Source organism: Pseudophryne corroboree, chromosome 6 (genome assembly GCF_028390025.1).
Source record: "Pseudophryne corroboree isolate aPseCor3 chromosome 6, aPseCor3.hap2, whole genome shotgun sequence".
Taxonomy (NCBI): Eukaryota; Metazoa; Chordata; class Amphibia; order Anura; family Myobatrachidae; genus Pseudophryne; species Pseudophryne corroboree.
In genome coordinates, this window is record NC_086449.1 from 611,827,427 (window position 1) to 611,842,738 (window position 15,312).

Sequence of the window (15,312 nt, forward strand, 5' to 3'; positions counted from 1 at the left end):
TTCCCGACAGAATCAGCCTCGCGCCGGCAGCGAGGCAGCACTTTTGTCGGGTTTCTTCTCTCATCCCCCGGGGATGAGAGAAGAATTCCCGACAATTGCGGGTAACTAGCAGCTGAATTGAATAGTGTCGGGAGCTAATTCCCGGAGCTATTCATAAGTTGCCGAATTGAATCGACCCCATTGACTGCTATCTACAGTATGTGCCCCGTTCACCCCCCTCCCAGGCCCGCAGCTCTTGATGACCGTCATCCGCCATGTGCAGCAGACACTCAGTATTCCTTATGGAATACTATTGAAAATGTAACTCCCAAAATGGCCGCTGCCTCCTCTACCATATTTAATAACCGTTTCCTCTAAGGGCGGCAGCCATTTTGGGAGGGACACGTTCAATAGTATTCCATATGGAATACTGAGTGTCTGCTGTACTGACGCGGTGAGCATCATGAGCAGTAGGCGGGGGACGAACGGGGGCCCATTGCACAGCAGCAGAAATATCGGCGGGTGGTATGAACGGCCCGGGCCCTCCCCTCTTTGTCAGAGTGGCCGGGCCCGGGACAATTATACCCCCAGCACCCCCTTGATGGTGGCCCTGATCTTACCTGAGGCATCTCAAAGTCCAGTCTGTCCAGGCTTAATCCTAAATGTATGTTCTTCTCCAGAGGCCTTCTTTCCAGCCTTTCCTTCTTATCAGTAGCGAGAAAATGATACATACAACGAAGAGTAGCGGTTTCCCAATCAGAGGTCAAAGGAATCACAGGCAGCCCATGCAGAGCCTGTTTTGTGGACTGCTCCTGAGAGGAAGAATGAGAAAACCAGCAAGGTAAGAAAAATCGGTCATGGTGTGGTACATGTGATCTGGTGCAGTCTCATGACCAGTAGCGATTCTCCACAAAAATAATTTCTTATTTCCTCATCAGCAATAAACATGATAAGCTGAATTGGTAAGGGTCTCATCTACAGTTGTATAGCACGACTTCTCTATAGGCAGCCTATGAGGTCAATTCAATTTGGCACAAACAAAAGGAGAACACCGTCTTCCTGTATCAGTGATAATCAGGTAAAAACAAAATCACTCATCAGTGAGTTAATGTTACCCTCACCTTACGGCTGTTCATGTGACCCCACTCTGGCTCATCTTCCCCACCCAACCTAACCTATCACTGCTTCAACCCTTCTACCACCACCCTCCCTGCTAACTGCCTGGACAGCAAAACTCAATGAATGTTTTTATTTACATGGTATGTGTAATCATAGGCGTCGGAATGTGTGTGTGTGTGTGTGTGTGTGTGTGTGTGTGGGGGGGGGGGGGGGCAGGAAGCCCCCCCCCCCCCCCCCAAACATGACAGAGGCGCAGGCGTGGGGAGGGGGAGCGCTTACCCCCCAGAGACTGACTTCAACACTCCGGCGCCGCAGTGTGCTGCCCCGTGTCCTGTCCAGCCGGCTCTTCACAGAGGCATTACTGGGAGGAGGCGGGGATGTCCCAGCAGGCCACACCTCCTCCCAGTAATGCATCGGAGAGCCGGCTAGGACGGGAAGACACGGGGCAGCACGCTGTGGCGCCAGAGTTTTCAATCAGATTCTCCGCGGTGATCTGGGGGGTAAGTGCTCTCCGCGTGGCGTGGGGGGTAGATATTCGTGGGGGGGGGGGGGGGCGGTGTACCCAGCTGAACACAGCATCTGCCACGTGCAGCCCACAAATTGACAGTTATATCCTTTATTTATATGGCGCCACAAGGTGTCCACAGCGAGTACATAAACAAATAATCAAAACAAGAAAACAGCGACTTACAGTTGAAGACAATATAGGACAAGTACAGGGTAAAAAAAAAAAAACACAGCTACATTAGCAGATGACAGTGAAATAAGTATATGGTGGCAGAAAACAATGGGATTTGGTGCAGTTGAAGACTATTAAAGTAAGAGTAAGGATAAGCACATGAGGGAAAAGGGCCCTACTTGTGAGAGCTTTCATTCTAAAGGGGAGGGGCAGACAGAAAGGGGTGACACAGATGGGATAGACAGAGAGCATGGAACAGAGGGCTAGGATGAGATTGGGCTGGGTTTGGTGAAGAAGTTGGTCTTGAGGGCCATTTGAAGTTTTGTAGTGGGTGGACAGTCTGAGGGGGAGAAGTAGAGAATTCTAGAGAAAGGGAGCAGCACATGAAAAATCTTGGAGATAGGAGTGGGAGGAAGTAATCAGAAGACAGGAGAGTCGGCGTGCATTAGCAGAGCAAAGAGGGCGGGTGGGAGTGTACAGGGAGATAAGGTCAGAGATGTCAATGGGAGAGGAGTGGGTGAGGGCTTTGTAAGCGAGTGTGAGAAGCTTGAATTGGATTCTGAGAGGGAAGGGAAGCCAGTGAAGAGCTTGTAGGAGAGGGGAGGTGGACGTAGTGCGTTTGGTGAGGAAGATGAGCTGGGCTGCAGCATTGAGGATAGATTGGAGTGGAGAGAAGCATTTGTCAGGGATGCCAGTCAGGAGGAGATTATAGTTGTCTAAGCTGGAGAAGACCAGTGAGTGGATAAGGGTGTAATGCTGCCCATACACTTGTGCGATGCCCCGCGACGCTACATCGCGGGGCATCGCACCGGCAGTTCAGGTGCAATGAAATCGCACCTGAACTGCCAAAGTGATTACCATGCGATCATGCTATAGATTGCATGGTAATCACGGGATGGGCACGTCACCGCCGAATGGGAGAGGCCTCTGGCCGCTCCCGGCGGGTGCCCATAGCACATCGCAGTGCGATATATCTCATGTAGGTTTAAAATAAGAATTTACTTACCGATAATTCTATTTCTCGTAGTCCGTAGTGGATGCTGGGGACTCCGTAAGGACCATGGGGAATAGCGGCTCCGCAGGAGACTGGGCACAAAAGTAAAGCTTTAGAACTACCTGGTGTGCACTGGCTCCTCCCCCTATGACCCTCCTCCAAGCCTCAGTTAGGATACTGTGCCCGGACGAGCGTACACAATAAGGAAGGATTTTGAATCCCGGGTAAGACTCATACCTGCCACACCAATCACACCGTACAACTCGTGATCTAAATCCAGTTAACAGCATGATAACAGAGGAGCCTCTAGAAAAGATGGCTCACTACAGCAATAACCCGATTTTTTGGTAACAATAACTATGTACAAGTATTGCAGACAATCCGCACTTGGGATGGGCGCCCAGCATCCACTACGGACTACGAGAAATAGAATTATCGGTAAGTAAATTCTTATTTTCTCTAACGTCCTAAGTGGATGCTGGGGACTCCGTAAGGACCATGGGGATTATACCAAAGCTCCCAAACGGGCGGGAGAGTGCGGATGACTCTGCAGCACCAAATGAGAGAACTCCAGGTCCTCCTCAGCCAGGGTATCAATTTTGTAGAATTTTACAAACGTATTTGCTCCTGACCAAGTAGCTGCTCGGCAAAGTTGTAAAGCCGAGACCCCTCGGGCAGCCGCCCAAGATGAGCCCATCTTCCTTGTGGAGTGGGCATTTACAGATTTTTGGCTGTGGCAGGCCTGCCACAGAATGTGCAAGCTGAATTGTACTACAAATCCAACGAGCAATAGTCTGCTTAGAAGCAGGAGCACCCAGCTTGTTGGGTGCATACAGGATAAACAGCGAGTCAGATTTTCTGACTCCAGCAGTCCTGGAAACATATATTTTCAGGGCCCTGACAACGTCTAGCAACTTGGAGTCCTCCAAGTCCCTAGTAGCCGCAGGCACCACAATAGGTTGGTTCAGGTGAAACGCTGAAACCACCTTAGGGAGAAACTGAGGACGAGTCCTCAATTCCGCCCTGTCCGAATGGAAAATCAGATAAGGGCTTTTACAGGATAAAGCCGCCAATTCTGACCGGCTCCTGGCCCAGGCCAGGGCCAACAGCATGACCACTTTCCATGTGAGATATTTTAACTCCACAGATTTAAGTGGTTCAAACCAATGTGACTTTTGGAACCCAAAAACTACATTGAGATCCCAAGGTGCCACTGGAGGCACAAAAGGAGGCTGTATATGCAGTACCCCTTTTACAAACGTCTGAACTTCAGGAACTGAAGCTAGTTCTTTCTGGAAGAAAATTGACAGGGCCGAAATTTGAACCTTAATGGACCCCAATTTCAGGCCCATAGACACTCCTGTTTGCAGGAAATGTAGGAATCGACCCAGTTGAATTTCCTCCGTCGGGCCTTACTGGCATCGCTCCACGCAACATATTTTCGCCAAATGCGGTGATAATGTTTTGCGGTTACATCCTTCCTGGCTTTGATCAGGATAGGGATGACTTCATCCGGAATGCCTTTTTTCCTTCAGGATCCGGCGTTCAACCGCCATGCCGTCAAACGCAGCCGCGGTAAGTCTTGGAACAGACAGGGTCCTTGCTGGAGCAGGTCCCTTCTTAGAGGTAGAGGCCACGGATCCTCCGTGAGCATCTCTTGAAGTTCCGGTTACCAAGTCCTTCTTGGCCAATCCGGAGCCACGAATATAGTGCTTACTCCTCTCCATCTTATCAATCTCAATACCTTGGGTATGAGAGGCAGATGAGGGAACACATACACTGACTGGTACACCCACGGTGTTACCAGAGCGTCTACAGCTATTGCCTGAGGGTCCCTTGACCTGGCGCAATACCTGTCGAGTTTTTCCCAACGGTTTATAATCATGTGGAAGACTTCTGGGTGAAGTCCCCACTCTCCCGGGTGGAGGTCGTGTCTGCTGAGGAAGTCTGCTTCCCAGTTGTCCACTCCCGGAATTGCTGACAGTGCTATCACATGATTTTCCGCCCAGCGAAGAATCCTTGCAGCTTCTGCCATTGCCCTCCTGCTTCTTGTGCCACCCTGTCTGTTTACGTGGGTGACTGCCGTGATGTTGTCCGACTGGATCAACACCGGCTGACCTTGAAGCAGAGGTCTTGCTAAGCTTAGAGCATTGTAAATGGCCCTTAGCTTCAGGATATTTATGTGAAGTGATGTCTCCAGGCTTGACCATAAGCCCTGGAAATTCCTTCCCTGTGTGACTGCTCCCCAGCCTCGCAGGCTGGCATCCGTGGTCACCAGGACCCAGTCCTGAATGCCGAATCTGCGGCCCTCTAGAAGATGAGCACTCTGCAACCAACACAGGAGGGACACCGTTGTTCTTGGTGACAGGGTTATCCGCTGATGCATCTGAAGATGCGACCCGGACCATTTGTCTAGCAGGTCCCACTGGAAAGTTCTTGCGTGGAATCTGCCGAATGGGATTGCTTCGTAGGAAGCCACCATTTTACCCAGAACCCTTGTGCATTGATGCACTGAGACTTGGCTCGGTTTTAGGAGGTTCCTGACTAGCTCGGATAACTCCCTGGCTTTCTCCTCCGGGAGAAACACCTTTTTCTGGACTGTGTCCAGGATCATCCCTAGGAACAGAAGACGAGTCGTCGGAACCAGCTGCGATTTTGGAATATTGAGAATCCAATCGTGCTGCCGCAACACTACCTGAGATAGTGCTACACCGACCTCCAACTGTTCCCTGGATCTTACCCTTATCAGGGAATCGTCCAAGTAAGGGATAACTAAAATTCCCTTCCATCGAAGGAATATCATCATTTCGGCCATTACCTTGGTAAAGACCCGGGGTGCCGTGGACCATCCATACGGCAGCGTCTGAACGGATAGTGACAGTTCTGTACCATAAACCTGAGGTACCCTTGGTGAGAGGGGTAAATTTGGACATGAAGGTAAGCATCCTTGATGTCCCGAGACATCATGTAGTCCCCTTCTTCCAGGTTCGCAATCACTGCTCTGAGTGACTCAATCTTGAATTTGAACCTCTGTATGTAAGTGTTCAAAGATTTTAGATTTAGAATCGGTCTCACCGAGCCGTCCGGCTTCGGTACCACAACAGTGTGGAATAATACCCCGTTCACTGTTGCAGGAGGGGTACCTTGATTATCACCTGCTGGGAATACAGCTTGTGAATGGCTTCCAAAACTGCCTCCATGTCAGAAGGAGACATCGGTAAAGCCGACTTTAGGAAACGGCGAGGGGGAGACGTCTCGAATTCCAATTTGTACCCCTGAGATATCACCTGACGGATCCAGGGGTCTACTTGCGAGTGAGCCCACTGCGCGCTGAAATTCATTGAGACGGGCCCCCCACCGTGCCTGATTCTGCTTGTAAAGCCCCAGCGTCATACTGAGGGCTTGGCAGAGGCGGGAGAGGGTTTCTGTTCCTGGGAACTGGCTGATTTCTGCAGCCTTTTTCCTCTCCCTCTGTCACGGGGCAGAAATGAGGAACCTTTTGCCCGCTTGTCCACAAAAAGACTGCGCCTGATAATACGGCGTCTTCTCATGTTGAGAGGCGACCTGGGGTACAAACGTGGATTTCCCAGCTGTTGCCGTGGCCACCAGGTCTGAAAGACCGACCCCAAATAACTCCTCCCCTTAATAAGGCAATACTTCCAAATGCCGTTTGAAATCCGCATCACCTGACCACTGTCGTGTCCATAACCCTCTACTGGTAGAAATGGACAACGCACTTAGACTTGATGCCAGTCGGCAAATATTCCGCTGTGCATCACGCATATATAGAAATGCATCTTTTAAATGCTCTATAGGCAAAAATATACTGTCCCTATCTAGGGTATCAATATTTTCAGTCAGGGAATCCGACCACGCCAACCCAGCACTGCACATCCAGGCTGAGGCAATTGCTGGTCGCAGTATAACACCAGTATGTGTGTAAATACATTTTAGGATACCCTCCTGCTTTCTATCAGCAGGATCCTTAAGGGCGGCCATCTCAGGAGAGGGTAGAGCCCTTACAAGCGTGTGAGCGCTTTATTCACCCTAGGGGGTGTTTCCCAACGCACCCTAACCTCTGGCGGGAAAGGATATAATGCCAATAACATTTTAGAAATTATCAGTTGTTATCGGGGGAAACCCACGCATCATCACACACCTCATTTAATTTCTCAGATTCAGGAAAACTACAGGTAGTTTTTCCTCACCGAACATAATACCCCTTTTTGGTGGTACTCGTATTATCAGAAATGTGTAAAACATTTTTCATTGCCTCCATCATGTAACGTGTGGCCCTACTGGAAGTCACATTTGTCTCTTCACCGTCGACACTGGAGTCAGTATCCGTGTCGGCGTCTATATCTGCCATCTGAGGTAACGGGCGCTTTAGAGCCCCTGACGGCCTATGAGACGTCTGGACAGGCACAAGCTGAGTAGCCGGCTGTCTCATGTCAACCACTGTCTTTTATACAGAGCCGACACTGTCACGTAATTCCTTCCAACAGTTCATCCACTCAGGTGTCGACCCCCTAGGGGGTGACATCACTATTACAGGCAATCTGCTCCGTCTCCACATCATTTTTCTCCTCATACATGTCGACACAAACGTACCGACATACAGCACAAACACAGGGAATGCTCTGATAGAGGACAGGACCCCACTAGCCCTTTGGGGAGACAGAGGGAGAGTTTGCCAGCACACACCAGAGCGCTATATATATATACAGGGATAACCTTATATAAGTGTTTTTCCCCTTATAGCTGCTGTATCTTTAATACTGCGCGTAATTAGTGTCCCCCCTCTCTTTTTTAACCCTTTCTGTAGTGTAGTGACTGCAGGGGAGAGCCAGGGAGCTTCCCTCCAACGGAGCTGTGAGGGAAAATGGCGCCAGTGTGCTGAGGAGATAAGGCCGCCGATAAGGGGGCGGAGCCTATCTCCCGTTTTTCTATGTATTCTGGCAGGGGTTAAATGCATCCATATAGCCCAGGAGCTATATGTGATGCATTTTTTGCCATCCAAGGTGTTTTTATTGCGTCTCAGGGCGCCCCCCCCCAGCGCCCTGCACCCTCAGTGACCGGAGTGTGAAGTGTGCTGAGAGCAATGGCGCACAGCTGCAGTGCTGTGCGCTACCTTGTTGAAGACTGACGTCTTCTGCCGCCGATTTTCCGGACCTCTTCTGTCTTCTGGCTCTGTAAGGGGGCCGGCGGCGCGGCTCTGGGACCCATCCATGGCTGGGCCTGTGATCGTCCCTCTGGAGCTAATGTCCAGTAGCCTAAGAAGCCCAATCCACTCTGCACGCAGGTGAGTTCGCTTCTTCTCCCCTTAGTCCCTCGATGCAGTGAGCCTGTTGCCAGCAGGTCTCACTGAAAATAAAAAACCTAAAACTAAACTTTTCACTAAGCAGCTCAGGAGAGCCACCTAGTGTGCACCCTTCTCGTTCGGGCACAAAATCTCAACTGAGGCTTGGAGGAGGGTCATAGGGGGAGGAGCCAGTGCACACCAGGTAGTTCTAAAGCTTTACTTTTGTGCCCAGTCTCCTGCGGAGCCGCTATTCCCCATGGTCCTTACGGAGTCCCCAGCATCCACTTAGGACGTTAGAGAAAACCACATGCGACCGCACTGCGATGCAACAAATATTAAGTGCAGCACATAATATCTTGAGATGCGATATTCAACCGGCGTGCCCGCGCATCGCATCTCTAGGTACTAAAATGTGCATACAATCCTTCTATTTCTCTCACAGATGTGGTCGAAATTGAAGGATAGTACCGATTATCTCATAAGTGTATGGGCACCATTAGTAGCATCCTGGGTGAGAAAGGGTGCTGGAAATATATTTTAGACGAAAATGGCAAGTTTGTGAGGGGTGCTGAATATGTGGCTTGAAGGAGAGAGCGATGACAAGGATTACTCCAAGACAGCGTACTTGCGGGCTAGAGGAGACAGTTGTGCCATCAATAAATAATGAAATTGTGGGGAGGTGAGGTTGTGCGGGAGGGTGAGAAGATGATCAGCTCAGTCTTCGATATGTTAAGTTTAAGAAAGCGCTGGGACATCCAAGAAAAGATAGCAGATACGAGTGAGGAGAGCGAGGGAGAGGTCTGGGGAGAAAAGGTAGGATTTGAGTATCATCAGCATAGAGACGATATTGGAAGTCAAAAGAACTAATGAGTTCACCTAAAGAGGACATATAGAGAGAAAAGGAGAGGACCAAGAACAGAACCTTGGAGGACACCTACAGTTAGTGGAAGTGGGGGGAGGTGGAATCATGAGAGGAGACAGAAAATGAACAGTCAAGACAGCCAAGAGAGTGCAGTATTATGCAGACCAATGGAGCGAAGGATTTGCAGGAGAGGGTGGTCCAGAGAGTCAAAAGCAGCAGAGAGGTCAAGATCTGGCAGCATGGAGATCATTGCAGACTTTTGTGAGAGGCAATTTCCGTGGAGTGGAGAGGACGGAAGCCAGACTGGAATGGGTCAAGCAGTGAGTGTGATAAAAGAAAGGCAGTAAGGCGGTTGTAGACAATATGCTCAAGGAGTTTGGAGGCAAAAGGGAGGAGAGAGATGGGTCGGTAGATGGAGAGAGTGTTTGGATCAAGGGTAGGTTTTTTAAGAATAGGAGAACTGAGTGAATGCTTGAAGGCAGAGGAGACTGTGCCTGATGAGAGGCAGAGATTGAGAATGTGGGCAAGATGGGAACAGGTAGGGGTAGCGAAGGAAGCAGGAGGGGATAGAAACAGATGAGGGCCATGACTTCCTCACTAGATACATAGTAGAAAGATGTCAGAGTTGGTGAGAGGGATGTGGAGGGGTGTTAAGGGATAGGAGGTGACTGGTTGCTGGTGGTCTTGTGTGGTGTAATGTCCTGACATATGGTGGGTAGAGGAGAGAGTTGAGAGTGGCAAAGAGGCGTCGGCGGTAGGAAGACCGGGAGGAGAGGTTCTTGAAGTTTGACTGTTTAGCGAGGGAAAGAGCAGCACTGAAGGAAGAGAACATACGTTTGAAATGGAGGAAGTCTGCCTATGAGCGTGATTTCCTCCAGTGTCAGTGTCGCTCAGCAGTACGTGAGCATTTTTGCAGATATCTGGTGCATTTGGTTTGCCAGGGTTGAGGTGTTAATTTGCGAGGGTGAATAGTGGTTGGTGAAGTGACATAGTCAAGACCAGAAGTAAGGGATGCATTGTATAGGGAAGTGGCTTGTTCAGGGCATGAGAGAAAGAGAGAGCATAGGAGACAGAAGTCAGTCAAGCAGGGAGGACAGAGACGTGGTGTCAATAGCCTCAATGTTACGCTTAGTGGTGGTAGCCTTAGGAGGTACAGATGGGGAAGCAGAGAGAGATAAGTTAAAGGAGAGCAAGTGGTGGTCAGAGAGGGGAAATGAGGAGTTTGAGAAATCAGAAATATCACAACGGTGAGTGAAGACCAGATCCAGCGAGCTCCCATTCACATGGGAGAGTGAGGAGGTCCACTGGGAGAGACCAAGTGAAGATGTGAGGTTAATGAGTCAAGAGGCAGGGGATTTTGTGGGACTATAGATAGGTATGTTGAAATCGCCTAGGATAATGGAGGGAATGTCAGAAGAGAGGAAGTGAGGAACCCAGGAAGCAAAGTTGTCGAGGAATTTGGAGGCAACGCCAGGGGGGGGCGGTAAACGACAGCTACTCTAAGATGGACAGGTTGGAAGAGGCGAATAGCATGGACCTCAAAATGTAGAGAATGTAAGGGATGGTTCTGGGGGTATGGGTTGGTAGAAGTAACTAAGACCCCAATACCACCATTCTATATGATCTAGAATCCTCTTGAAAACTCAGAATAAGATGCAAAGATAGATAGGCAGATTCATGGATCAGAGGCATCAGCCTCCCTTGGAGATATACATTAGCAGATGCTAAATGTGTGAACACATAATACAAAAAGAAGGTGCTCAAATAACGTAGCATGTTAAAAGTAAAACTTTGATGTAATCAGTGTCACTGTCTACATACCAATGAGTAAGGACATGAAAGCTTATCTGCTAGACATCACTTTCTGTAGACATCCACTTTAAGAGCAAAAGTTATGAGCAACAATGACTTATCATAAGCTTTGTGCCCTTCAGAGGCAGACTCAGTGGCCCAGGCATCACACTACATAGTCATTAATGCAGAAAGATAAGGTCATTTCTCATCTGTCACAAAACAGCAGAGCAACTCCAAATGGGCGATGCATGACTCCAGAACAATCAACATCATCCTCCCCAAACAACTGCTAGATGTGACACAGCTGGCATGTGACCTCCCACTTATATGAGCGTAAGGAGGCATATATGCATAAGGTATCTTTTTCATCTGCTTTAGGGTAGGTGCAATTGCAAGCTGACAAGGACTTGGCAATGTGAATTAGGATGCATTTGGAGACGTGTACAGCTGTGCATACATGAATAAATAAATATATATATATATCTTGTGAGTATTTTAAAAGATTTAGGCCCTCATTCCGAGTTGATCTCTCGCTGCCGTTTTTCGCAGCACAGCGATCAGGTGGAAAAACGGCAATTCTGCGCATGCGCCAAGTACTTTCACACAAAACTTTGTAGTTTTACACAAGCTCGGGCGACGCTTTTCAGTCGCTCGAGTGTTCGTTGTTTGATTGACAGGAAGTGGGTGTTTCTGGGCGGCAACTCAGCGTGTTCAGGGAGTGTGCTAAAAAACGCAGGCGTGCCAGGCAAAAACGCAGGAGTGGCTGGAGAAACGGTGGAGTGGCTGGCCGAACGCAGGGCGTGTTTATGACGTCAAACCAGTAACTAAACAGGCTGCAGTCATCGCAAGCTAGGAGTAAGTCTTGAGCCATTCTGAAACTGCATGAAATTTTTTAGTTGCGGAACTGCTAACCTTTCGATCGCACTTCTGCTAAGCTAAGATACACTCCCTGAGTGCAGCGGCTTAGCGTTTGCATTGCTGCTAAAAGCAGCTAGCGAGCGATCAACTCGGAATGAGGGCCTTAGTTTGGATTGCATTTGGAAAACCACAGAGACAGGCATCCTTCCATGCAGTTTTGACAAAGATCTGGAGGGTTCCTTGAAGGCTCCAACACTACAGCACAGCTTCCATCTCTGATACTGAAGGGGAACGGAGTCAAATACCTAGTGATGTTGTCAGTAATACTGCTGTCTATTTCACTTATTACAGTTACAGCAGAAGAGATGAAGGCATAGCTGGACAAGTGGCGCTCTAAGGGAACCTGCCCTATTTCTTAGTATTTAAATTAATAAAACCATCATACAGGGTGATTCAAAAGTCGCAGTACAACCTTTTGTTTCAGAAACTGTGCAGGAAATGGGAAAACTGAATACTCCAGTAATGTATGGGTAAGGTGGGCTATCTTTTAGGGTATGTATCAAACATGGGCACCATCTTGAAATCGGCCATCTTGAATCTACGTTTTTTCAAATGGAAAGGGCGTTGTGTAACATGTCAAACATCATCAGAATTTGCTGAAAAGTTTATTGCTGCAAACAGGTTTGAAATAGCAGTTATGATTCAAAGGTTACAACACTTTTTTTGTTGCAGGTAACTGAAGATGACTTTGACAAAAGAGAAGAGAATTGAGGTCATTTTCATGTCCGGAGTTTCCGTGTCATAGCTGCAGATTTTAACAACCGGCACCCAGAAAGATCTCCAATTTCACATAACACTGTCAGGTGCCAAATTCCCAAATTCCAAGAAACTGGGACTGTGGCTGACAAGTCACGGAGTGGTCGTCCAAGAAGTGCTACTGACGACACAACCGCAACAATGGTTATGTGAAATTGGAGGTCTTTCTGGGTGGCGGTTGTTAAAATCTGCAGCTATGACACAGAAACTTTGTTCTCCAGACATCAAAATGACCTCAAGTCTCTCCTCTTGTCAAAGCCATCTTCAGTTACCTGCAACAACAAAAAAGTGTTGTAACTTTTGAACCATAACTACTATTTCAAATCTGTTTGCAGCAATAAACTTTTAAGCAAATTCTGATGATGTTTGACATGTTACACGACCCCCCTTCCATTTGAAAAAACTGACCTAAATTTAAGATGGCCGATTTCAAGATGGCACCCATGTTAGGTACATACACTAAAAGATAGCCCACCTCACCCATATCTTACTGGAGTATTCAGTTTTCCCATTTCTTGCACAGTTTTTGAAACAAAAGGGTGTACTGCGACTTTTGAATCACCCTGTATTTTGTTTGTGTTTGGCATTTGGTTCATAAAGCCATCTAATAAGACAAGCGGCCCCACTATATAAACACATACTCATTTAAAGAACCTACATCCTCTTTAAAGTCTGTGTTTTTAGATCAGGACATAATAAACAATCATCTAGTCCTTGCCAAGCCCTAAAACATGATAAATGTCAGCTCATTAAACATAAAAAAAGACTTTACTTTGTAATTATTTATTCTACAAAAAATAGCTAACATGAAGGATGCCTTATGCAACAAAAGTTCCTCCTCCAATAAAGAAGGTTTATCTAATTCATGTGCTGCTGATCAAGCGCACTTCATTATTTTGATCATCAGAAACAATTCCACACACTGTAGAAGCAGAACCATTGCCAGTTTGTCTTGAAGCATTCAGGTTGCTGCAAAGGCTAAATAAACATACAATGGTATCTTTCTACAGAGAAAGATTTACACATTGAGAACACTGAAGATCTTACTAATCTTCCCACATTCAATGTTCTATTCCCACTCTATTGGTGTCGTGCACTCCCACATGTGGTAATCTCCCCCCTGTGCAATGGGATTCCGGATGTCGTCATTGTCGGCTGTTGGGATTCTGGCGTCTGTAATCTGACCTCCGAGATTCCGACAGCCGGCAAATTATCTGCATCCCCATTCATATGATGGTAAAATTGCATACAACCCAAAAGTTACCAGAATTTACAGATGTCTATGAAACGATGGAATATGTTGAAGTTTGTGGCTCTACCATCCAATAAAAAGACTCAAGTATAGTGTTTACCGAGAGTAGTTACATAGTAACAGTTTCTGAGGTTGAAAAAAGACAATTTGTCCATCGAGTTCAACCTGTTTGTGGTCTCCTACACGGTATTATTTTTAGAACTAATTTTATATGTTGAGAACAACAGCCGTTATTTTACTTAATTTTATTTTTATTAAACATAGTGCGCGATCTACCCACCATAACCCTGTATAGCCTTATCCAGTAGGACTTTATCTAGCCCATTCTTAAAAGTAATTACCAAGTCCGCCATTACCACTCTCTCAGGCAGGGAATTTCAAACACGTATTGTCCTTACTGTGAAGAAACCTTTTCGTCTCTGTGTGCGAAATCTCCTCTCCTCTAACCTAAGCGGATGTCCATGTGTCCTCTGTGTTGATCTTACCAAAAACAGATCCCCACAAGCTCTGTGTATTGTCCCCTTGTATACTTGTAAGTGTTAATCATAACTCCTCTTAGTCTCCTCTTTTCCAGTGTGAACATGCTTAGATTAGCAAACCTTTCCTCGTATTCTAGCTTTTCCATACCCTTAATCAGTTTGGTCGCCCGCCTCTGAACCATTTCCAGGATATCCTTTTTGTTTTGGCCACAATTATGCACAATATTCAAGATGTGGCCTCACTAGGGATTTATATAATGGGAGTATAAACACACCCATCCCTTGCATCAATTCTCCGCTTTATGAATGCGGATACCTTGTTTGCTGCAATCCTACTTTGGGTACTACTGCTAATTTTGTTATCTATGAGAACACCTAAGTCTTTTTCCAGTACAGAATCCCCATTTAGTATGTAGGTGGCATTTTTGTTCTCACTACCAAAGTGCATTACCTTACACTTGTCTGTATTGAACCTCATTCCCCATTTTGCTGCCCATGTTTCCAGTTTAAATAAGTCATTCTGAAGAGACTCAGCATCCCCCTCCGAATTTATAAACTTACACAGTTTGGAGAATTGGTATCAAATATTGAAGTAGGAGAGCCCATAAGTAACAGCGACCACAATATGGTCACATTCAATATCAGTTTTCATAAGCAGTCCTATACTGGCTCAACAAGGACTCTAAACTTTAGCAAAGCCAACTTTGACATGATCAAGGAAGTGTTAAAGGGACATTGAATTGGAAATTCTGTTTCAAGGGAAAAATACTACAGAGAAATGGGATGTATTAAAATCACTGCTAATTAATAATACTCGTAAATTTATTCCTACCAGCAGCAAAAAAAAGGAATAAAAATCCCAAACCAATGTGGTTTAACAAAAATATAAAGGAATTAATGTACAAAAAAAGACGAGCATTTAAAAAAATAAGATTTTACTTACCGATAAATCTATTTCTCGTAGTCCGTAGTGGATGCTGGGGACTCCGTCAGGACCATGGGGAATAGCGGCTCCGCAGGAAACAGGGCACAAAAGTAAAAGCTTTAGGATCAGGTGGTGTGCACTGGCTCCTCCCCCTATGACCCTCCTCCAAGCCTTAGTTAGATTTTTGTGTCCGGCCGAGAAGGGTGCAATCTAGGTGGCTCTCCTAAAGAGCTGCTTAGAGTAAAAGTTTTGT

At 47.0% G+C, this 15,312-nt stretch overlaps 1 protein-coding gene across 2 annotated transcripts in view; it reads right to left on the bottom strand.

Moving 5' to 3' along the window:
- Positions 1-15,312, bottom strand: part of CREBRF (CREB3 regulatory factor) — a 70,106-nt gene that overhangs the window by 27,011 nt on the left and 27,783 nt on the right. For both annotated transcript variants that reach the window (XM_063928064.1, XM_063928065.1), the window contains exon 2: positions 600-791. In XM_063928064.1, the coding sequence (XP_063784134.1) occupies positions 600-710 (111 nt within the window). In that variant the 5' untranslated portion in view covers positions 711-791. The remainder of the gene's footprint in view (positions 1-599; positions 792-15,312) is intronic.